Source organism: Parambassis ranga, chromosome 12, assembly GCF_900634625.1.
Source record: "Parambassis ranga chromosome 12, fParRan2.1, whole genome shotgun sequence".
Lineage (NCBI taxonomy): Eukaryota > Metazoa > Chordata > Actinopteri > Ambassidae > Parambassis > Parambassis ranga.
In genome coordinates this window covers 6,254,465-6,276,822 of record NC_041032.1, presented here as the reverse complement: position 1 = coordinate 6,276,822, position 22,358 = coordinate 6,254,465, and the positions used below count along the sequence as shown (strand labels likewise).

The 22,358-nt window shown below is 38.7% G+C and overlaps 2 protein-coding genes across 5 annotated transcripts; both read right to left on the bottom strand.

Moving 5' to 3' along the window:
* Positions 1 to 809: 809 nt before the first annotated feature.
* odf2a (outer dense fiber of sperm tails 2a) lies at positions 810 to 7,709 on the bottom strand. 3 transcript variants are annotated; one of them, XM_028417681.1, is made up of 19 exons: positions 7,481 to 7,709; positions 6,938 to 7,106; positions 6,680 to 6,793; positions 6,414 to 6,596; positions 6,018 to 6,205; positions 5,541 to 5,676; positions 5,311 to 5,436; positions 4,810 to 4,884; positions 4,611 to 4,682; positions 4,408 to 4,524; positions 4,018 to 4,203; positions 3,791 to 3,900; positions 3,386 to 3,521; positions 3,049 to 3,159; positions 2,680 to 2,943; positions 2,468 to 2,568; positions 1,966 to 2,128; positions 1,527 to 1,652; positions 810 to 1,444 (listed from the first exon to the last, which is right to left on the bottom strand). In XM_028417681.1, the coding sequence occupies exons 2-19, from the start codon at positions 7,040 to 7,042 to the stop codon at positions 1,274 to 1,276; spliced, it is 2,484 nt and encodes an 827-aa protein (XP_028273482.1). In that variant the 5' UTR covers positions 7,043 to 7,106; positions 7,481 to 7,709; the 3' UTR covers positions 810 to 1,273. The 3 variants fall into 3 exon arrangements, with proteins under 3 accessions (XP_028273482.1, XP_028273483.1, XP_028273480.1); XM_028417682.1 differs by having other exon boundaries at positions 810 to 1,457; positions 7,573 to 7,709; XM_028417679.1 differs by having other exon boundaries at positions 7,573 to 7,709.
* Positions 7,710 to 8,784: 1,075 nt separating this feature from the next.
* Positions 8,785 to 21,699, bottom strand: scai (suppressor of cancer cell invasion). 2 transcript variants are annotated; one of them, XM_028418447.1, is made up of 17 exons: positions 21,444 to 21,699; positions 19,871 to 19,995; positions 17,519 to 17,614; positions 17,242 to 17,328; positions 16,656 to 16,754; positions 16,453 to 16,549; positions 15,992 to 16,090; positions 15,739 to 15,891; positions 15,251 to 15,352; positions 14,885 to 14,986; positions 14,618 to 14,702; positions 14,359 to 14,458; positions 14,033 to 14,114; positions 13,761 to 13,833; positions 13,359 to 13,532; positions 12,927 to 13,027; positions 8,785 to 12,729 (listed from the first exon to the last, which is right to left on the bottom strand). In XM_028418447.1, the coding sequence occupies exons 2-17, from the start codon at positions 19,975 to 19,977 to the stop codon at positions 12,583 to 12,585; spliced, it is 1,704 nt and encodes a 567-aa protein (XP_028274248.1). In that variant the 5' UTR covers positions 19,978 to 19,995; positions 21,444 to 21,699; the 3' UTR covers positions 8,785 to 12,582. The 2 variants fall into 2 exon arrangements, with proteins under 2 accessions (XP_028274248.1, XP_028274249.1); XM_028418448.1 differs by having other exon boundaries at positions 14,624 to 14,702.
* Between the last annotated feature and the right edge of the window lie 659 nt (positions 21,700 to 22,358).

Below are 22,358 nucleotides of genomic sequence, written 5' to 3'. Positions count from 1 at the left end.
GTATTTTTCTGCAGCTGCACGGAAAGAACCGAGGCCTGACGGGAGGAGCCGAAGCAGTGCCTGTAACAGCCCCCCAGCTGATCACATTCCTTTCTGTTGAGTGGCCGTAGAGGAGTGCAAAGTTAAGGTGACCCTGTGTTTTCAGTGGGGGAATCTCAGCCAACACTGCAGTGTGAGATCAGAAGACTCCTTGGCGTTTTTTTTGTTTTTTTGCTTGCTTGTTTTCTTTTACTCACATTTTATCAGCTCTTTTATCCTGCTATTCTGGAAAGCTTTTCATACTTAAACATTATAAGTGTATGAATTTATACTTATAGTGCAGGACTTAATGTCTTGATTTTATTATGCTTAGACACTGTGTCCTTTTACCAGCAGACTCAGGTCATAATGCACCATATACCAGTGTGCTTTCTTTCATTCAAGGACCATCATTTATAAACTCTGAGCTGCTAAGCCTGTGTTCAGCCTTGTACAAAATCTTTCTGCGTTGTCTATTGAAATACTAAGAAGCATCTGCATCAGCTGACTACCCCAAGGGCTTAGCAGACAGAAAATCATCTCTTCATTGATGCATTCCTTCAAGGTACCGCCTTTTTAAAACCTCTGCTCTGATATAAATTTATATAGACTGTTTTTTAAATTACACCTCCACTAAACATCACAATTTGACAAAACAAAACAAGATACAGGATTCATTTTTATTTTATTGCTACTTAAAAATATACAGTAAAAATCACTCCATTATTAAATACATTGAATGAACCACTGGAGCTACAGGTTTTTTTTATATTACTAAAAAGGTCAGACTTTGAACCTAAAACTTATTTTGAGAAACACTGCCTTGTACCAGCCAAAGGGCAGTGATAGCACCAATAAATTCAGCTATACACCATCAAAAAATTTTATAAAATACAAATCTTAATATAAATGGAGGAGTTGGCTACAAAGTTGTGTACTGAACAAATACATGATGATGATGATGAGCAATAATGTTGCCGTGACAAGCAGGGGTGGAAAAGAGTTACTGTATGCATTTAAAATGCAAACATCTCACATATTTTATGAAATTATATGAAATACTGTGGAAAAAAAAACAATGACTAAAAAGCTGAAACAGATCTCTTCAAAATAAAGCTTTCCATTTAAAAGACTTACGAGTCTAAAAACCAACATGCATTCTACAGATATATTTGTTCTTCATCAAATGGTTCATAGCATCTCAGCTTCCAGCTCCTATTAGAAGGTCACAAAGTTACAGTCAGTTTGGAATATGTCAGATGGGTGAGGGGGCACGCATGGAACTATTGAGGGCCACATCTCCAAATACATTAGCATAGGAGGCTTTGAGGAACTGGACATAGTTCTGCAGGCTTCGGTTGGTGCTGTCTGACTGCTCCAGACGGTCCTTCACATCCTGAAGTCGACTCTGGTACCGCCGCTCCACCTGAGCATGATAACTGCACAGCTCACAAACATACTAACAGGTTCTACACACATGATTTATAACTTAAACTTAAAGTTTTTACCTCCTCTTTGCTGCGCCTCAGTTGGCTGATTTCGGAGGTAGTTCTGCTTAGCTGGGTCTCTAGTTCCACTATCTTGGACTGGGTGGAGCGCTCTTTGGTGGCAGCGCGTTCTCTGGTTTCTGACATCTGGAGATAAATATGTAAGACTGGACTGAAATAACACGTGAAAGTCAATAAAAAACATAGCACAAAAAAAAATCACAATATTTTGCACAGAGTTATAATAAACCTTATGTCATGTTTGTTTCTGCTATTGCAGCAGAACAACAAGATCAAACACTTTGTAACCAGTTATGAAAAAGTATCATCAGTGGCAAGACGAAGGGTGTGTCCAGCTGTGACTTCTTTGGAAGTTATGTGTTGTCTGTGTAACCGTGTGCTTTCATGGTGAGTTGTCTGAGACTTTAACCAAAATGCTGTGTGGATTTAAAGTTCAGACCTGTTGGCGAGCATCATCCAGAGCATCCTCAAGCTTCCGGCTAAGCAGGGAACACTCCCTTGTTTTTTCCTCCAAGCGCAGTTGATTGCTGTGGATCGTCTCTTCCCGTTTTGCAATCACTGCCAGCAGGTCACTGTTCTGGCCGCCAGCCTCCTCTAACTTTCTGTGGGATGATAGAGAAAAGCTTTTAAGGAAAAGTTAATTTCCACGTGTTGGAGAGTACTATTAAACGAACATGTTAGACATTTTGTTACACAGAAACACATCTATGTGGTCAACCGAGGAAACATGTCTGAACAGCAGTCAAGTGTCATGTGGTCACCAGGTTTTTGGCAATAAAGAGAATCTGTGGAATAGTTTTAAAATGTGTATGGCGTTATCAGCTAAATATATTGTTAGTGCTTATAACTGTTATAACTGAAGCAGAATTTATTATAAAGTGTAACAGTAAGAGCTACACAGAACATCTACTGGTCATTAAATAACAAAGGAGGTGACTGACCTTTCTAAAGTCTCCACTCGCTGCTGGAGCTGTCTGTTCTCCTCCAGTAGCACCTTATTCTTCTGTCTAAGCAGCTCCATTTGGCTGCCCTGAGTCTCCACCTGACACAATACAAGACATACCATATATCAGATGACTCTTAGAGCTATAGCAGTTCTAAAGTTAAAATCAAGTAACCTTGATCTCATTTGGGTCATACAAAGAACTCTCACCTTCATGCGGAGATCAGTCAGGGTTGTGCTGAGCTCCAAGCTGCGTCTCTCCTGGCTGCGCTCCCTCTCTTGAGCCTCCTGCAGCTGGAGATTGGAGCGTCGTAAGGCTTCGGGAAGAGGCTCCAACTCCACTAACCGTCCAAGAAGATCCCTGCGCACCTCCTCAATCTCCAGCTCCAGCTCTCCACGTACTGCCTGGGCCTCCTTCTCTGCTTGAGCCAGCCGAGCACAGTACTCATCTGCCTCTGCTCGGGTTTTTCCAACCTGGTCAGAGTTGAGGCAGCATTTATATTCTGGTTGGGGATGTCCACACTGTGCTATGACAATCTAATGTTATTGTAAGGAGATTAGAAAAGTAGCTCCACATACCTGCAGCTTATAGCTATCTAACAAGCTTTCATATTGTTTGATGGAAGCTTTGACTTGCTGGAGCTCTGACTGAGACAGGGCCAGCTTATCTTCCATTACAGATGCTGCGTTCTGAGAGGAGCATACAAAATCAGCTGATGTGTCATCACTTATTAAGTTAACAGGACAGTGCATCCTCCTAATGTAATTTAGGCCAATATAAGTCTATTAGAAAGATAAACAGGGAAAGAAAGGATATTATCTGTGACACACAAGCATGAAATATCTATAGAAATACTGATCAGAGCAAGGTCAGCGTATCAATCAACAGTTTTCGGTAGTCTGCTCAATGTGTCACCTTGAGGGACTGGTTCTCCAGTTTGGCTGCAGTGCTATCTGTGGTCAGTCCATGCAGGCGATCCAGCAGCACCTCCCTCTCTTCTCTGCCTTTCTCCTCGGTACTCTGCAGCTGCTTTGTCAGCTCTGCTATGCGGCTAAACAGAATAGGGACCAGACTTTTATTTGCCTTTATTTTACTACCTTAAAGTGACAGTGATGCTGATTTCACATTTGATAACTTTAGAACACTTTCACTTTAATTTATTGTGTTCAACCACTCATTTTATTCACCCTTATATAATTATCAAGCAGTATTTCAGCAATGATTTGCTTCTCTGTGCAAACTCCAGCACCAAATGTATGATCATTAACCACAGATGCTTCTATTTGTCTGCAGATGCACACATAATGGAGCTGTAATTACCTGTTGAGAAGTGACAATTCAATGTCCAGTTTACTCTTCTCTTTCACTTCTTGTGCATGGCGGCTCTGCCAGGTCTCAGCTGCAGACAGGGCACCTTCCACCTGCTTCTCCTGACATGGGAAATAATAAAAAAAAAACACTATGATTGTTTGTACATATGTCTGACCACCACAGACACATTACCTATAACTGGAAATGTACTCAGTGCAGATGTTACTACAGCCTACCATGTCCAGCAGTTGGACGCTCAGCTGGCCGGCTGCATCCTCACTGCGCTCTGCTCGCTGTTTCTGAGCTCGTGTGGCTCGTTTCAAAGCTTCTCGGTCTGCACTGGCCTGCTGCTTCAGTCTCGTCAGCTGTTCGCCCAGGTGCTCCATCTCCGCCTTCTGCTGGTTGGCTGCTCGCTCCAGGTTCTGTACCAAATACGAGAAAAGCTCAGTGCTCAGCATCGCAACTATAAAGTCTCATACAAACAGACTCAAACGTCACATCTGTCTGCAGTAACATCAATAACAAAAACCCTTAATCTTACCAGGTATCTAATCATTATACAACACACCTCAACCTGCAATACATAAATAATTGACACTGACTTTGACACAGATGCCTTAACAAACCTTTATCTGCACAGTCAGTCGGTTGTTCTCAGCCTCTTTGTTACGGAGCTGTCCCTGTAAGTGAGCTCTGGTTGAGTCCAGGCTCTTGGACAAATCAGCTGTGCTCTTAGAATTTTCCTGCATTTATAAAAAAAAAATGAAAAGGAATCAGAAACTATCTACGACCTACATAACAAAATTGTGATGCCTATTGCTCACAATACCTTCTCAGTATCTAAGAGGGTAGAGAGTTCCTTAACCTCTCGGTCTTGCTCTTGAAGTTTCAGCAAAAGATGCTGTAAAAGGAAAGATGAGACAGGACACACGTTTTTATACACAGAGAGTCCAATGAATGTTTAAACTTCAGCCTTTTGTTGAAGAAGAAAGAGGAAAATACGAGGCAAAACATTACAACTAACTCACAGCATTTTCTGACTCAGTGTCCGTCAGTCTTTTCAATAGCACGTCCTTCTGCTCTGACAGTCGGATTGACTCCATCTATTCCAAACACACCAACATCATCAAACAGTTACTGTGTCCTGCTGTTGAAAAAAATGCTAAATGTGACAGTAAACAGTCCAGAAAGCCTCTCTAATTAGAACATATCTTGGATCTATGGATCATTTATATTTGATGACAGCCTACGTAAAAGTATCACAATCTAATTTTAGTGAATCAGTTTGATTCCTGACTTCACAGTAGTGAAATAATTGTGTTTAGGTGCCTTATGTATAATGTATGTATATATTTGGGCAGGTAACATCTGATTACAGGCACATTCTAATAATATAATTTCACTACCTTTACTTTCAAGCTTGTATAAACGCTAACTATTCATGCTAAAAAATTCAGAACAGCCTTGTCTCTCTAAATGTGCTCTGATCTATATCTCAACACCTGCAGATTGTCTATATTAACCTATACCTGAGGTCCATGCTGCTCTCTGAGAAGGTGCCGCAGCGTTCGATTTGTGGCCTCAAACGTCTCCAGCTTTTGCAGCAGTAGCTCTTTCTGATGGTCCAGGACTGAAGACTCAGTGCCAGACGGCCTCTTCACCACAAACACATATGTATTTCATCATACACGCTGACACTGGTACTTTTAAGCACACTTAAATCTTACAGGGCACATTAAGAGTTCAGATTAATACTCACACTGCTGCCAGCACCGCTCAGTTTGGAAACAGTTTCTCTCAGGGCTGAGACTTGCTTGGCAGCTGCTGCTCCATCTACCTCAGCCTCCATCAGTTTCCTGAGCAGAGCATCTCTGTCTTGTTGTATGCTGTCTAGTCTGCAAAGACGAGGCATGAATAAATTCCTATTTCCTATAATTATATCACAATGTATTGTATCTTAATGATCACATGTAGTTTCACTGTTGTATATCTGGAAAGAAGGATTGTTTTAGAATACAGAATAATAGAATAATATTTACAGAATACAGAATAATATTTTTTAAGTAATGTTCAGCAGCAATATCAACCAAATATCAGCTTTTACTTTGGTAAAACAGTGGTAATCAACTAAGCACATCAGATCAGATATTGCATTTGGATTTTTAAATCACAACCATGTGGTATTTCATTTTTTTTAACCTATTTACAAAGTGAGACTTTGTTCATTCATGCGTACCTGTTATAGTCAGTTTCTTCCAGCATCTTCTCCATGGACTGCCGTAAGCGCGTGTTCTCCCGCTCTGTCTCCTCCAGCTCCTTGGTCACCTCGGCCAGCTCCTCCTCCTGCTCAGCGATCACACGCTGGGAGACACTCAGCTGTTCTGATTGACGCTCTAGCTGCTGCTCCTTCTTCTGCAGTTCCACCTGATACATGTATGATGCAAATGTACACAAAACAAAACATGAGTTTTGTCCTGGTGGACAACACGCTCTTTATGAACAAATGATAAAGTTGTTACTAAAATATATGGCCTGTGCAAAAGTGTTTACTAGTTGTATAAATACATTTTTGCAGAAAGGTCCAGATATAATATCCACAGAGAAGAGCTTATTGCTTTGAAATGAAATTAACCTCATTTTTCAAGGAGCTGACTTCAGTCAGTAAGCTGTCAATCTTCCTCTCATACTGGCTGATTCTTCCATGTATGCCTTCCTCTTCCTCTGAAGTTAGGTCAGACAATCGTAGGGCAGAGTGTTCTGGTTCTGGTTCTTGTTTAGAGAGCGGTGGAGTGATTTCAAGGCGATGAGTTGGCCCCTTGGTGAAAAATATACTCTCATCAACATCGTTAACTGTCTTAGAGGGAATGGCATTGGAGTGTAATTTTTAAGTTGTGCTACCTCCCACTTGTACGAAGCATCCCTTATGGAGGTCTTTCCTGGTGGTATCCATGGCACTCGGGTCTTGACTCTTGCTGTAGGACGAAGGGTTCCCCTCTCAACCTTGCTTTTTTCCTTTAAAACAAAACAAGTGTGAAAGAGCATGTCATCATTCTCGAACAGGTATTTGTATGCCTTCAGATTCCACAGCGTACAATAACAGAGATTACATCTTTGAAAATAAAAAGCATTTAAAATTAAATCATCAAAGTTTCTAACCTGAGGTGTCCTGGCAGGACTCCTTTGGCTCTTCACATGTACATGTACAGGTGTGGCATCATTGACGTGCACATGGATTGGAGGTGAACCTGACCGGGTTTTCATTTCTTTCCTCTGAGACAGTTTTGATCACAACCTCAAAGTGTTCACATAAGAATTTAGTTTTAACCTGAAGATATGATAAAAAGAGAGGCCAAGTGTTCAGTACAAGGAAAACGAAATGACAGACATTAGATTAAATTAGGCTGCTGCACAGTGTAGTGAAAAGAGGAGGGTTTATTTGCAATATAACAGAGTATTGGCGCTTATGTTAAACAGAAAAAGAACAAATGCTAAGAGTCTCAAAGTAAGACTAATTTAATATGATCAACACACGTTAAGCTAGTATTAAACTCTGCTCCAGCTAAAATATCTGCACATTAGAAAATCTACAAACATCGTATTTCTAACCTGAAACACATGCAATGAGAAAGTTTCTACTGGAAATTGTTTAGATTTTAGCAGGAGTGCCAGCCTTCAAGATGGAATGAAAAGGCAACTCACAGTACATCCGTCTGACATTAGCCTTAGCATAACAGCTAACCTTGACAACAGCCTTCTTAGGCTCGGTGCAATTAGCAAACAAATTATCTCACCGTCAGAGAAACCAAAACATTGACTCTTTACGAACCGCTACAGCTATATTTACAGTTTGCAGAGCACTCTCGTTGTTTGGCGAGGAAAATAAGAAGGTTTACATTGACAGTAAGAAAGATGGGAAGCTTGAAGAAACTTTAACAGGTTATGCGAGGCTAACGTCTCTCTGGTTGGCCACTTTAAAGCACGTGACGCCGTTCTCAACGGTGATTGGATCAGAGTTGACATTCTAACGTTCCCTAGCAACATAGTCAACAAGCTGTGAAGGTAGAAAAACTGCAATCTCCCATAATGCACTGAACAGGATCGACAAGTCCGGCCGACTATAATCTGTCTTAGATACACATACAGTGCTGTTTTGTTGTGTGTTATATACATTCTAATAACTTTCAAAGGGGGATATTTTTACTGAAAGCATCATGCAAATTCTATTGCATGCAAGTAAAAAATATATTAATAATAAATATAATAATATATATAATAATAATAATATAATTTGTAATTAAGTGTCATGATTGGGGCCTTGACCAATTACAACACTAAGAAATTACCACTGTTGTTGAGTAGAGTTATTTTCTTTAAACTGATGGTAGAGCAGATTATTTAAATATTATCACTCACTATTAAAGATACACACCACTCCCAATGAAGCCAAATGCTCTTTTCTTTATTGGCTCCATCTGGCAACACACATAAAAGAAAAAAAAAACATTTGATACAGTATTTGATCTCAATCATTGTTAAGATGGGAAAGTGAGAATACACCTTTCTTTGGCACATCCTATTCTAAACAAACATGCTGCTTACAGGGATAATCATTTGTTCATTTTTTTTTTAAACTGAAATTTTAAAAATACATTTGACAGTTTGACAATGACTGATAATCACAACAAGCAAGTTACACATGTTGCTATAAAGGAGGGTTGCACCCATCTTTTGGACATTTTACAAGTAGAAAAAGGTAGAAAGGACCCCTGCATGTGTGGGGATTGATCCATCGGCAGTTATCTGTGATGTATTCCCAAGAGGCATGGTCTGCAGTCTTTGTGCTAGTGGGTCCTTTACATGAAGCTGTGACCTTTGTGCTTGTGCATCCATGTCAAAGCCAACTTGATTTTATATATATATATATATATATATATATATATATATATATATATATATATATATATATATATATATATATATATATATATATATATATATATATATATATATATACTGGTTATGCAGGGCGCCAACTGATGAGGTGTCAATAGATCATCCCACCTACAGCTGGCCTTCAAACATCACCATTTGTTTCTCAGCTTTTGTTCTGCATGAATGTTTGGAAGTACAAAATGTTCATAGTGGCAGGTGGAATGGAGCAGAACATTTCCTAATAAGGCAAAACTAGGTTACAACACATTTAACACTTGAGATATCATTGAGCACTCAACAGCTTCAAAACTATTTGAACATATAGATTAAAGGCAATGACAGCAAAGTAGAGACTTGTTGTTTGAGTGGGGTTTTATCTCACAGTGTCCACCCTGCATAAGGCTGCATGTGTATACAGTAGCATGAACTCTGCATAATCCATTCTAACTGAAGGTTACAAAGATGTGTGTACAAAGTTTTGATAATATCGTATTCACACAAATTAATATTTCATTTGCACAGCTTGTCTTGTTTGTACTGTTTTCTGTCTTGTTATTGTTCATATTTATCACAGCATTCACAGTGTCCAGAATGAGAGTGATTTTTTTTTAAACTAGATATTTTGATATCTTAATTGCACCATAACTTGGTCACACAATTCATCATCTTGTTTGCACAATTTGAACTTATTCACAAAATCTATTATCAAATCTGCACTACTGATTTTCGGTTAACATCTGTTCATACAGGGTTACACATGTTAGCATACGTGCACATATGGGTTTATCAAAAGGATCTTGCACTTGTACCTCTGTAATGATCTTTGCCTCGTACACCCATCAAATAATGTGATTCAAGACGCACCGTGTGCATCATACACAAGTAATTTACACTATTGCACCATGCTCCATATGCTGCTGGGTAGCTTAAGTAAACAATACAAAAACAAAGATTCACATACACCAAAGGTAACAAGAGCCAGGCTGAGAGAAATTCAAATTTTGTTTGAACTACAGTGATGCTACATAATAAATGAATTGGCTGGATTCATGAAGCCAACGAGACATCACTATAGTAAACACATGTTATAGTTATGTTCAGAGAAGAGGTGTTCATTTTAGGCCAGTTCTTATTCTTTTCATGTATTTTTTAAATTGAGGGAACACAACAATAACATGTTATAAACATATGAACATTTTTTTCTTGAAAGATAATAAACAAAGTTGTAAACATGCAATGTGAATTGTTTCAGGTCTTTTTTTGTCAGTATTCCTTAGGAGAGTTAAAAAAAAAGTTTCAATATGTTCCTACTGGAAGCTGAGAACAGCCATCCTGGCAATTATTCCATGGTCTGAGATAACGCAGTTTGTTTTATGATGCTTTTCTCTTGTGATAATTAGTTAAGATTATTCTGTTATCACAATATAAACAAGAAAAAAATAAGGTTATTTTATCTTGTGGCACAAAGTCTCATGGTTAACCAGAGAGATGGTCGTTTAATCTCTACATATAAGCCTTGCTGTACTGTCTTGACAGTGATAATGAAGGTCAAAATAATTTTATACTATAAAATTAAAGCATAAAAATACATATATCGCAAGAAAACGGCCAGGGAAAAAAAGAGCCAGAACAGCTGCTGTCGACTTCTGTAATGTCCCTCTGACAGCACCAGTGATTCTTCCACACATTATTGCTGCCTGTCCAATCATCTTCACGAAAACAGCCAACATGCTTCACACATTTCAGGCAGAACAGAATAGATACAGAAAAATATTTGAAATCACTGACTGACATGTAAAGGGCTGGAACATGGAAGGATTCTTTTCTTTTTTTCCCCCCAAAACACAACAACTAAGATCATAACAATATTAAACCTTATATAAAGTGCAAGCCTACAATATCTTAAATGTCAATACAAGGGAAAGGGAAATAGGAAAAAAAGGTTTCAACAGCTCACTTCCCCTGACAAATGGAAATGATTCAGTTCAAGTCCTGGGAACTTGGAATGTAAGGTTATTAAAAAAATGGCCACCTGGCTTCTTAAATATCAGGCCCCCCCTCTTTATGTTTTATCACGTTATAGACTCACTAAATACTGAACACACACACCTGTGCCAAAACATTACTCAAAACATTACATCATGTGTACACAGACAATAAATATATTAAACACTAAAAAATAGTGTTTGTCAATTCAAAGCTCTCATTTCCCTCCTGCTGCATTGCTACGACCTGCGCTGTTATATTATTTTTAAACATTTTGGTGTGTTGCTGTCAGCTTCACTACAGCAGCCTGTGCAGTCGCTCCCTCTGCTGGTGACAGAAATAGATCTCCAACTGATACACCCTCTACACCTGCTCTCACTTCCTCTCTGGTGTGTTAAGATATGAGGAATAATGACATTACCTAGCTAGGTCCCTACATGATGTTGGAAATGGCATATAAATGAATAATATATAAATGCTGTTCCAAACCCTTCTAAAACAGATGAAATACTCTGTTTTAGGCTGGTGATGCAATTATTGTCGAACAGATAATCACGTAAAAAGACCACACAAAATGATTGCACATTTAGTAATTGTATTATAATCATTAAATTGTGATCATTAATGGAGATTATCTTGGTTTGTCAGGTCTGTGCACATGATTAATGTGACACAGGCAGGTAACTGCTGGATCCAAGTCCAAGTCATGCGTGCTGCTTGTTCATTTGTCCTTTGCTTCCAATAACTTCATAAAATCATAACAGTACCTATAAGCTAAGCCCAGCAACTAAGACAGCAGACTGAGTGCAGGAGTAGAAGGTGTGATGATGCTGTCACCACAGTCCTTTAAGTATTAAATGGAATGATTTTGTTATCAGTGAAAACATGTTGACTTCTTACTGTGGGTCATCTCTGTTATTTCTGACCAGATTGTCTTTTCTCAACTAAAAACAGGCCCATGTAAAACACATGCAGTCCTTCCACAGCCTATCTAATCCCATGCCACTTTAACCTCTACTGAATAAGCCTTTTCATATGATGGGGTGATGCAGAAAGGAAATGGATGAGCACAGCTGTTTGTCTTTTTAGCATGCAGGCACAGCACAATGATGTGGGAAAACAACAACTATCACATTTAAAAATGCTCAAGCCTGAAAAAACATTAAAGGTTCATTCAGATTGCCAGTTAATGACGTGATGAATTGTTACGGGTAATGGTGACCGACAACGCATACTCCTCACTCACTACAAGTTAAGATGTGATTTAGCGGAAAACATTTGGCAAAAAATGAAACTCCGGACCAGTAACAACTGTTTCAAAGCCCTAACGAATAATGTGCCGATGTTCATTTTTTTATTATTTATTATTATATTTATTATTTTCTGATGCAGTAACTCATCGGTTCAGCCTAGCTTTGCCTTCATGTCAGTGGAGAAAAAGAGCCACCTGAAAGCTGCCTAGAATTTTCCAATTCTTTATCCTTTGTTCTTTACATAACCTTCATTAACAAACATTGATAAATTATTTAAAAAAATAAAAATGAAACAGGACCGCTAACATATCTTTAATTACCTGGCATGGTGACTAGAGTTAGAAGTTCTTGTTTTAAAATCTCAGATTTTGATGGGAAACACTGAGAGGTTATTTGTAGAATAATTTGTTTACTGTAATGTCTTATCTTTATGGTAGGGCTTTTCCACTACATTAAATTCTCTGTGAACATTTTCACTAGCTTCCACAAGTAAAGAGTTAATAAACACAGGACATGATTGCATTTGATGGATCAGTTTACCTGTAAAGACAAACCAAAAAATACGAAGAGGGCTTTAGTAGTCGAGTCTGTATGTACAGGTGTGCTGCTGTATTGCCCTGTGTGAAGATATTAGTAGGCTTCCAGTGAATCATCCCAAAATAAGCTCTGCACGTCCAGCATGGTCGCCAGCTCCAAAATATGCTTCTGTAGAAGGCTGCTCTCCACTGTATCGTGTTTGGGGAGCTCAGGGTACGACTCTGGGAAGCTCTGCAACTCCTGCAACACAACACACACACAGACAAACTGGTGACTGCAACACATTTATAGTAAATACTATAAAAATTGTGGGAAATGTCAGATCATAATGTGAAGTGATAGAAAGCACTGGTTATAGGGACAAACCCAACTCTTAACTAATGGTCCATTTTTGCCACTTAGAAGAACAATGGTGCATCCTAAAGAAAACAACATACCCGAAATAGTTTATGCAGTCTGAGTGCAGCTGAGCAAAACACAAAGCGGATCAGAAGCAGCCGCAGGAACTCATCCCCAAAGAATTGCAAAAAGGCTTGATCTGCAGAGACAATAAAAATAAAAAAAGGTAATATTAGTGAGGAAGCAAGACAATCGAAATTGTTTCACCTATTATTTCACTTTATTTTTTAAATTTTAGGAAATTCTGAGTTATGACTCAGAAAATATTAAAGTTTTAACCACATACATTTCAACAGTAAATAAAAAATAAAAATAAAAAAAATAAAAAAATCTCAAAATGTTAACTCCCACCTGCACCCAAATCCAACTCTGTGATTCTTTTTTTTACAGCCCTTAAATATCATAGCTCATTTCCTAACACAATAGCAGACTGAATCAAAAGCAGAGAGAATCTCTGGGAGAAATACTACCTATGGTCCGTGATCGAGTTATCATCTGCCCAATATCACGGTAAATTTTGAGAAGAAACTCTTGGGCTTTTTCCCACAGTCCTCGTCGAACATTGCTTAAGCCACAGACAGAGGAGAAAGCCAAGAGTGGGCTATAGAGGAACAAGGTGAAGAGACTTCCACGCTGAGACTGATCTGAACAGTAAAACAGAGACATGGCACAAGTCAGAGATTTAATTCTCATGACCATGTAGAAACCATGAGAGCAACATCCTCAGCAATTATACATCTTCCAAATTAACAGGAAACCATAAAACACAGTATTGGCAGAGGTAACAGAGACAGACAGTCATGTTATTGGTATGGCTGCTTTCTTGAAAATTGCTGACAGACAGTATCAGCTTAAATCTGCATCGCACAAACCTTGTACACTCTTGGGATATACTGTAGGTGATAGTAGGCACACCAGAGGCTGGCCAAACAGATTTGTGAAATTCTAATAGAACAGACACAAAAGAAAAAACAAGTTAATCGTAAAAAACTGCACTTTCTAATAGATTTTATGGATGCTCCTATCGGGCTTATAGGTCTCACTTCACACAATCTTTATCTGAGGTCTCCCTTCATTTCCCCCTGTACGGTACAGAAAGCCTGTGATGCTGATCTTTTTCAGGTAACATAACATTTGTACAAACCTTGAAGGCTGTGCTGTTTGTAGAATCCACAATGACAAAAAGTGGCTTCCGGGTAAAAGGGAACAAGTCCCCTGGATGAAGGCTGCAACACAACAAACAATTAGACAAGGTTAAGATGGAAACATGCTCTTTCAGTCAGCTGTTTCTCAGAACATTGGTGGTGTAAACAAATTTAGAAATGTAGACTTATTAGTCACACTGTGAGTAGGCAGCAGTCAGACGTCAGACTGAGTCAACTAGATGCAAATACGGATTGAATTTTAGCTTATAAGAAAATATGGACTATTTTCAAATATAAGTATGACACAGATGAAGTAATCCCTTACCAGTGCATTTCTTTCTGAGCCTGGTTCCTCTTTTGTACGGTCTCTCCATTCACCACATCTCGATTTGTGTTCGTGAGAACTCCTCCAAAGTCATATGGTCCTGTAGGTCACGTATAGAGATAACAGCATCATTGATGATTGATTGTGTCACACAGATTATTGATATCTTAGTTTGCATGTTTACAGAGATATCTGCTTGATGCCATAACATGGTATTATTGTTGTATTAGTGACTTAATATCTTAGAAGTAAAAATTACCTTTACCCTCATAATCTGTATGCCCAGTGGGGAAGACTCCAGTGGCTGACAGATAGACAAGCAGAACACTGTTGGCAGGCAATTCCTAAAGACATGAAAACAAAATAAACAAATAACAACATGTACATCAAAATTGATTTGAAGTAGATTATGCAAATGCAGATGAAGTATTACAATATGTATATTTTATTTTTGTTTTATTTCTTTGTACACTGGTTTGTTGATAATAGAAACATGAACTCGATTAGGATTAAAGTTAATACTGACCTTAAAAGAGGCAGACAAGAAGGTAAAAAGCTGGCTGAATGTTGGCTTGTACAGTAAATACTTGTGAGGGTTTTCTCTTTTAGCTGGCTTCTCATTGGGTTCCTGCCAAAGACATCAAGATTCATATTTTAGTAGAAGTTTACTTTGTGTAAATAGGTTCATTACCCACAATTAATCCAGTGTTACTGGAGATACAATCAGGGAAACAGATGCACTAAAAGCACTTTATAGTTTAGTTTATAGTTATCAGACTTTAGACTCATCTTTCTTATTTTTTTTACAGAATTTTGGTAAATTATTGAAGATATATGACTAGCATTGCTGGTCACAATTCTCCCCCTGACATCAGATGTGATGGGCACTCACTAGCGTTCCTTGTTTGGAGGTCTGTGTGGCTAGATTGACGGGTTCCCTCTCTAAAGCTTGAAGCATACGGAACATATCAATGGTTAACTCACTGAACTTGACCTGAAAAAGGACAAGAAAACAAAGGGTTGTCAATTACAATGTTAGGTCCAGTACTTTTACAGATGATACAAAGCTTACTGCAGTAATCTGCTACACAGAAAACTGCAGGCTGACAAAATGAGAGCTTTCCAAGTCTAATAAAAGCAGCAGTAACAGTAAGAAAGAAAAGAATTACAACTAATGCTACAATTATCGCTCTCCCAAAACAGCTTGATTGGAATTTTAGTTTTTGTCAATGAGGTATGACAACCAGCAGAGGGCACTGTAAATAAGTGGCCCCTTAGAAGTACAGTATATATGCTATACATTTAGCACAGAGTAGAAACGGTGTTCAGTGTTTGATATGAAGTATTAGGAACAGAGAATTAGAATTAGTGGGTTAGAACCTGGTTGTTACAGTTGCCGATGATTAGTGCGTCAGCAAGGACAAGCTGTCCAACCACCATGCCTTGTTCCAGCGGAGGCACGCCTCCCTCCTGCAGACGATTGCTGGTGACCACAACAGAACTGTTGTCGTTCAGGACTACCACTGGGTCTGCCTGATATGCACAAACCAAAAAGCAGTCAGCGACTTCCTTAGGCTGTATGTTCTTAAAAGTGACAAACTGTTAGAAGTCAAATAATGCGATGGGATCTTACATCTATGAAAGCTGCCACTTCCTGTAAAACCAGGTTCCATTCCAATTGGTCCTCTGTGTTGAATCGCTGTGTGTAATCTTCAATTTCTTCAGATAACTCCTGTAGGTCAACAACAGACGGAAAGAACCAGATGTGTTATATTTACCACACTTGTGTGGTGCTAATAGGCTCACAAGCTCTCATATTGCTCTGATAATGAAAAGCATGTGTGGCACCTCTTATATCCTAATAACACTTTTCTGTGACCATCTGACACATGAACATATTTTGGAGACAGAAGGCATTTTTGCCACAATTCTGACAAGACTGCTTGGCTGTTGTGGTGTGTGTGAAGGCAATTGTTTGACTGTGTATACACACTTCATATGTATTAACAATCCATATTTTTGGCAAACATTTTAAGCAGTACAATCAATACAGTCAATTAGCATGCTGACGTAGTAAAAAGGTCATATCCATACCTTCACCAAAACTTTGACTAGGTCCATCTTGTTCAGCAGTAAACAGACGACTATGTAGCGAGCATAATATCGAAGCTTCTTCACTACTAATTCAGGCCTGATAAAAGATAATGTAATTTTGTAACGTCAAGATCATATAAAGCACTGTCCCAGCATGCTTTGTTCTGTTTGAATTAATGGGTCTTTTTGTTTTTGGCCCTCACCGGTCTTCTTTGTTGACCTGAAAGTAGTAGGAGCGCTGACGGATGGCTGAGTAGAAGGAAAAGGCCTCATTCAGGTAACTTGTTTCTGAGGTACGAAGGCTGTGGAAACAGAGCAGGAAGAGGAAAGTGTGTCACTGTCTCCGATGTGGAACACGTTTTAAATCAGAATCATTTGTAACAGAGTGTTAAGCTGATCAGGTACAGCAATCACTGCACAAATGATATATTTCATATGTAGAGCATAAATACTGATACTGCTAAGTTTAGTTTTGACTCTGAGGACAGTACGCAGACCTGTCCCAGATTGAGTCGGTGAACAAAAGTTAGAACTGGACTGAAATGATCCACTTTCTTGGTCCTAGTGAGGACACTGAAAAAGCTGATTGACTTTTTAGAGGAACATACTGGATTTATCAACTAAAAATAATGGATTTAAGAAAAATTACAGACCTTGTAGTGAGCATATCATGTAGACTACACAGCTGAAACTGTAATCATGATTTTAATTTACCCCTTTTGTTCAGTCAGATAATCATAATAATGATAATCTGCAGTTGATGCATGGTTGAGAAACAGTGTGACTTACTAGTAGTGGTAGTACAACTGTCCAATTTTGGACGCAACCTCGCCAATCTGCCATCTCTTCAAGCCATAGCGACTGTCCAGAACCTGCCTGTCAATAAATAGACATAGAGCAGTCAGTGAGGAAATCACTGGCAACAAATTTATTCTTTATTTTCCTATCCACCTAAGAAAAACATACCACCAGGTGAACAGGTGAGATTAAAACATTATTAAACATTATTAAAACACCACAGCTGAAATGCAGCACTACCATTGGAACAGTAAGAGATGGAAATAACCTGTGCTGCTGCTGGAATTTCCACAGCTTAGTGTAGACATCAAAGGTCCGTCCAAAGTAGGACTGCCACTGCTTGTGTCCATACTGAGGGAGGTCTCTGCACAATAAAAGGTGGGAGAGTGGGAGAGAAGGAATGCCATCAGTGTTAAACAAAGGGTCAGAAGTTCACAATTTCACATGGATCTGAATGAGTAAGACCTTTAAATGTTGCTCTAAGGTGATGATCAAGTCATCAAATGATTCAAATATGACGTGAGTGCAACGTCAGTTCTGACTAACACACTACAACAGATCATAACAGGCAGAATGAACCAAAATTAGGGTTACAGGGCACAAACACGGGAAAATAGCCACGCTCATGTTATATATTAAAATATGCGTTTTGCTGGTTGGGTTCCTGACATGATGTGATTCCTTTTATTTAAAAAAAGAGAAAAAAAATCTCTATAAATCTTTTTTATAATAAAGAATATTTAATACATAAAGTAAAGAATGCCTGTCATCCTTAGACTGCATCAAGGACATATTTGTCCAGAAACCACACATCATACTGCTGTGTTAAGACTGAATATATAATAATACAATGATCAGTAATAGATTCACTGCTGGCTGCAATGGTATTTTTAGAACAAAAATTCAAAAAGCAATAATTCAATTTGAAGAATTTTCTGCAAATATGTTGAGTGCTAGTGTATCTACTCAATGAGCGACTGTATACATCCATCAGTCTAGCTGAAAAATGTGACCCTCTCTTCTTTTTTCCCCATCAGTTCTGTCTTCCTTGGCTCTCCACCAGATGACAGGTTCACCAACTCAGCAGGAAAACGCCTGCTACTCCAGCTGGCCAATCTGTTTACATTCTACAGTCATTCTGAGCTTATTGTGATATCCACTGAAACAAACAACATCACAAGAAAAACATCCAACAGCACTGAATGCTTTGAAGAGGCACTTCAGAATCAAATACAGGACTGAGTGTAGGCTTGAATGTATATATAAATCAAACATCCTGGGTGACAGGTGACTTCCTGCTACTACAAACAACAAACTGATATTAAGAAAACTGAGGTTTAAAGGAAATCTGTCAGACAGATGAATAACAAGAATTCTAAAATGTGTTTAAAAGGAGTGTTTTAGAACATTTTCAGAATCTGTATTTGTTTTCAAAGCTGGAATCAGCATCAGCAGCAGAATTAAGTCTATTGATGAGTCTCATTAATGTATCTAAAATAAACACAGCTACAAACTGACACAGAGCTCTCGCTGTCTCTCCTCCAATTTCTGGTCACACCCTCACAACAGGCTGCTCTCTCAGCAGGTAACATGACTCTACTTTCAATCCCAGTAGATCACAGTCATCTGCTAACACACGGCTGATTAAATGGAATTTCAATAGTTATAAAATAAATCTTCAATATATCCTTGAGGGAGACATTTGAGTGTAAATAGTGCTGATAATTCAGGATTTTTTTTTCTGTATTTCTTTTCTACTTGGAGAGGTGTGAGATAATGATGGCAGGTACACATAATTAACTGTGGACACACGAACAAATAGAAAAATTAATGAAAGAAACCGTGACACTGGAAATGGAGCAAAAGAAATGGTTCAAACTGTCAGCCAGTAAAATTTGAGATGGCAGTGTATAACTGTGATACTAAAGCTCCAGTCAGTCTACAATTTATTACAATTAGCCTACAAATGACTGAAATAGGTCACAGATACTAAAATGGCAATTGCTTCACTTACATAAGCAAAAGGGAAAAAAGTTTTAATTCCCAAATCAGGAATGTAGTAAAAAATAGCCCCAATATTATGAGTCGGTTAGAGACTGCTGGCAGACATGCTGCCCATGTATTTTGGGATCAATATTGATTTTTTTGTAGTAAAACAATGCTATATTGATATGTGTTATAACCACTGTTATGTTGTATTATATACAGATGTGACAAACAATAACTTAGCAGTATACATGATGGTGACATAGTTTATTAACTTTTAAACAGTGTGTTTCTCAAGAATTATCAAACGCAGCAATGACTCCATATCCCAAGCATCATTTTTAGGCATTATGTCAGACAATATCAACATCAATACCAGCAGATTTGTTAATTAGCTAGACTGGTCATCAGTGGGCCTCACTCATCACCTTGAACTCCACACACCTACATCAGGAGCACACAACTTCCTGCACTGCTATAAAGAAGTTGATCAAATCAAACATACTTCTGAGAGACACCGGATCCCTTATGGTCCTTTTCATTGCATGCAATTCCCACAACTATGCAGGAGCTATACCCCCCAAAAAAAACGCAGTCCAGCAAAGAGAAGATGTCAGAGAAAGTTAGAACGAACCTCAGCCCATTGAAGAGTTGTTTGGACTTGTCAAGGAGATAGCAGAAATCTGTGACAGTCTTCCTTTCACCCAATGGAATATCATCCTCAGTCTCAGCTCCAGTCATGACAGAGACTTTTCTCACCTGAATACGGACAAAGCGCAAATAATATGAACAGAATGTAGCCAGACCCAACAATAAAATACTCCATAACTGATATCCACACTAAACATTTCAGCTGCTTGTAGATATCCGAGTGTCCTACAGGTGCCCTACTTAAATATGAATAGAAATAAGAAACTATGCAGGAAATGCGTCACATGGTCACCTTTTTTAGGTTGACCTGGGCTGTCCCAGATTTCATTCTCACAGTTGCTGCAACCTCCAGTTTGCTAAGATGGATGTGCAATCAGGTCAAGGCAGCACACAGTCAGGTCACAATGTTCAGCTCAGGCTGTGCCTTATTAAAAAACATTTACAGCCAATCAAAAGCTTATTCTGCCATTGAAACGTCTTCCTTTAGCTTCAGAGCTACTGGTCAGATGGGATGGAGCGGCTGTGTGAAAGTTTCAGGCATTTTGAGACATTTATACTATCAGCATGATGAACAGGACACACAAAGGCGCCAGCTCAGATCCAGTGGACCAGTGTTTTTATATTTATTTGTAAACCCAGCATCACTAACTGATTGAATCACAGGTAGATAAACTCATGAACACACGGTATTAGCTGCTTTGTATTTTCAGGCCACAAGATAAACAGATGGTGTGACCCCCATAGAGTCCTGATCTCAGCCTCATGAAATGAAGTCAGGAATTACACAGTGCAGACACTGAGACAGCCTGAAACCATAAAGCATTGTGGCAGGTTCTCCAAGGTGATTGTACGCCCACCCAGAAACTAATAATCGTTCTCATATCTGTGACATCCTTCTTTGAAAACACCCTAACTTTTAGTGCATTCTCATATCAGAGAAAGTCTGCAGGATAACCTGATGTGTAGCATCACTAACCTGCATCATGCAAAAATCAGGCAGCTTGGATGGACCTGTTCATACCTCAATAACAAAAGTGGTCTATTCCTTGAAATAGTAAAGAAATCTTTACAATCTGAAATGTTTGTTAATTCTGAAAGATGGCTGAATAAGACTGCCGTGTTGAGAGAAATGGGCTATAATGAGTCACTCACACCAGAATAAAGGTCCCAAAGACTTCTGTGTGATGGAGGCTTGAGGAAAAGCATGTTTCTATAAATATGCGTAAAAAAATCAAACGAGGACACATTAAGTGGTCGTAGGTGTTTGATAATTAGCTATTTTAATATCAATTATCACATAAACTAATGTCAAACGTGCAGAATGGTTTCTGTCCAACGTAATTGGGCCGCAAGCTATAACATCGCTATTTCTGTGGATCTAACGGTCATCATCACCATTTGAGTCGGGACATTGCTCAAGACACAATTACACACGTGAAAGATAATGTCAGGACAACAACGATATCCAGTGGCAGCTAATGTCTGTCAGCTAACGAAGGCAGGTCACAGCAGCTTCATGCGAACCCGTCTGAATAGTAATTCACATTTCTTCTTACCTTGCCAGCCCGGCTAACGATAAAGAAGGATGCTTCTCAGAAACCAATGCAAAAGCCACGACGAGCTTTGTCGGTGAAGCGCGACTTTCTTGGCATCTCACAATGTGTAAGTGCCGCCGGACCGCTGTCTAACGAGCCGTGTCTGCCAGCAGCAGGGACGGGACTGCCGTCTGTCGAGTCTAAACGCTGCTCTCTGTGAAGGATTGTTGTCCCTGTGACAAGCAAGAAGACAGGAGGAGGCAGGGTGAGGTCAGCCGCTGGCGCTGCTCCACTACAACTGGCTAGCTACTTCCGGGTGAGCTTTTTCAAAATAAGAGCCCTCAAATGGTGGTTGTAAAATCAAAAATGAAATAAAAAAAAAAGAAGAAAGAATCCAAAACAAGGATTGTCATCTTCTGTACGCTAACAACACATTTTTTGTTAAACTTAAAACAAATACAAAACGGAGTTGGCTTCATTATGGGTCCCTTGAGGGCCTTCTACACCATAAACACCAAAGGGTCTGCACATTCTTTTTTAGTGATGTCCCCTATATTATTTAAATTATGATTATTATTTAATATATTAATTCTTAATATATTATTATGTAAAAAATAATTTTATATAATGATTTTTCTTTAATCTTTTCCTTGGGGGCATATCTGTTACAGGTATGCCACAATGACCCAATTGTGTTAGTTGTAATGACAATATTATTACAAGTGACCACTACTATATGGTATTCTGAATAATGGTTTATTCAAATTACAAAACATTAAAACAATGTTAAATATTACCATTCTCTGCTACGGATACAACTACTGCACTCCCACATTACCTCTCAATTAAACGATATTGCTCCAGAATGCCACTGAGGTTTATTACACTAAGGACACAGTAAAAAAAGGCTGAATTAAACACCACTTCAAGACAGAC

What these genes read in the sequence shown, in the direction of transcription:
- odf2a (XM_028417681.1), bottom strand. Translation starts at nt 7,042, where the DNA reads ATGAAAACCCGGTCAGGTTCACCTCCAATCCATGTGCACGTCAATGAT. An exon ending in TCAGCTCCTTGAAAAATGAG is followed by an intron (nt 6,206 to 6,413) that starts GTTAATTTCATT and finishes TACATGTATCAG; the next exon opens with GTGGAACTGCAGAAGAAGGA. An exon ending in GAAGAAACTGACTATAACAG is followed by an intron (nt 5,677 to 6,017) that starts GTACGCATGAAT and finishes TCGTCTTTGCAG; the next exon opens with ACTAGACAGCATACAACAAG.
- scai (XM_028418447.1), bottom strand. Translation starts at nt 19,977, where the DNA reads ATGACTGGAGCTGAGACTGAGGATGATATTCCATTGGGTGAAAGGAAG. An exon ending in CAACTCTTCAATGGGCTGAG is followed by an intron (nt 17,615 to 19,870) that starts GTTCGTTCTAAC and finishes TTTATTGTGCAG; the next exon opens with AGACCTCCCTCAGTATGGAC. An exon ending in TCTTGTCTGCCTCTTTTAAG is followed by an intron (nt 14,703 to 14,884) that starts GTCAGTATTAAC and finishes TCATGTCTTTAG; the next exon opens with GAATTGCCTGCCAACAGTGT.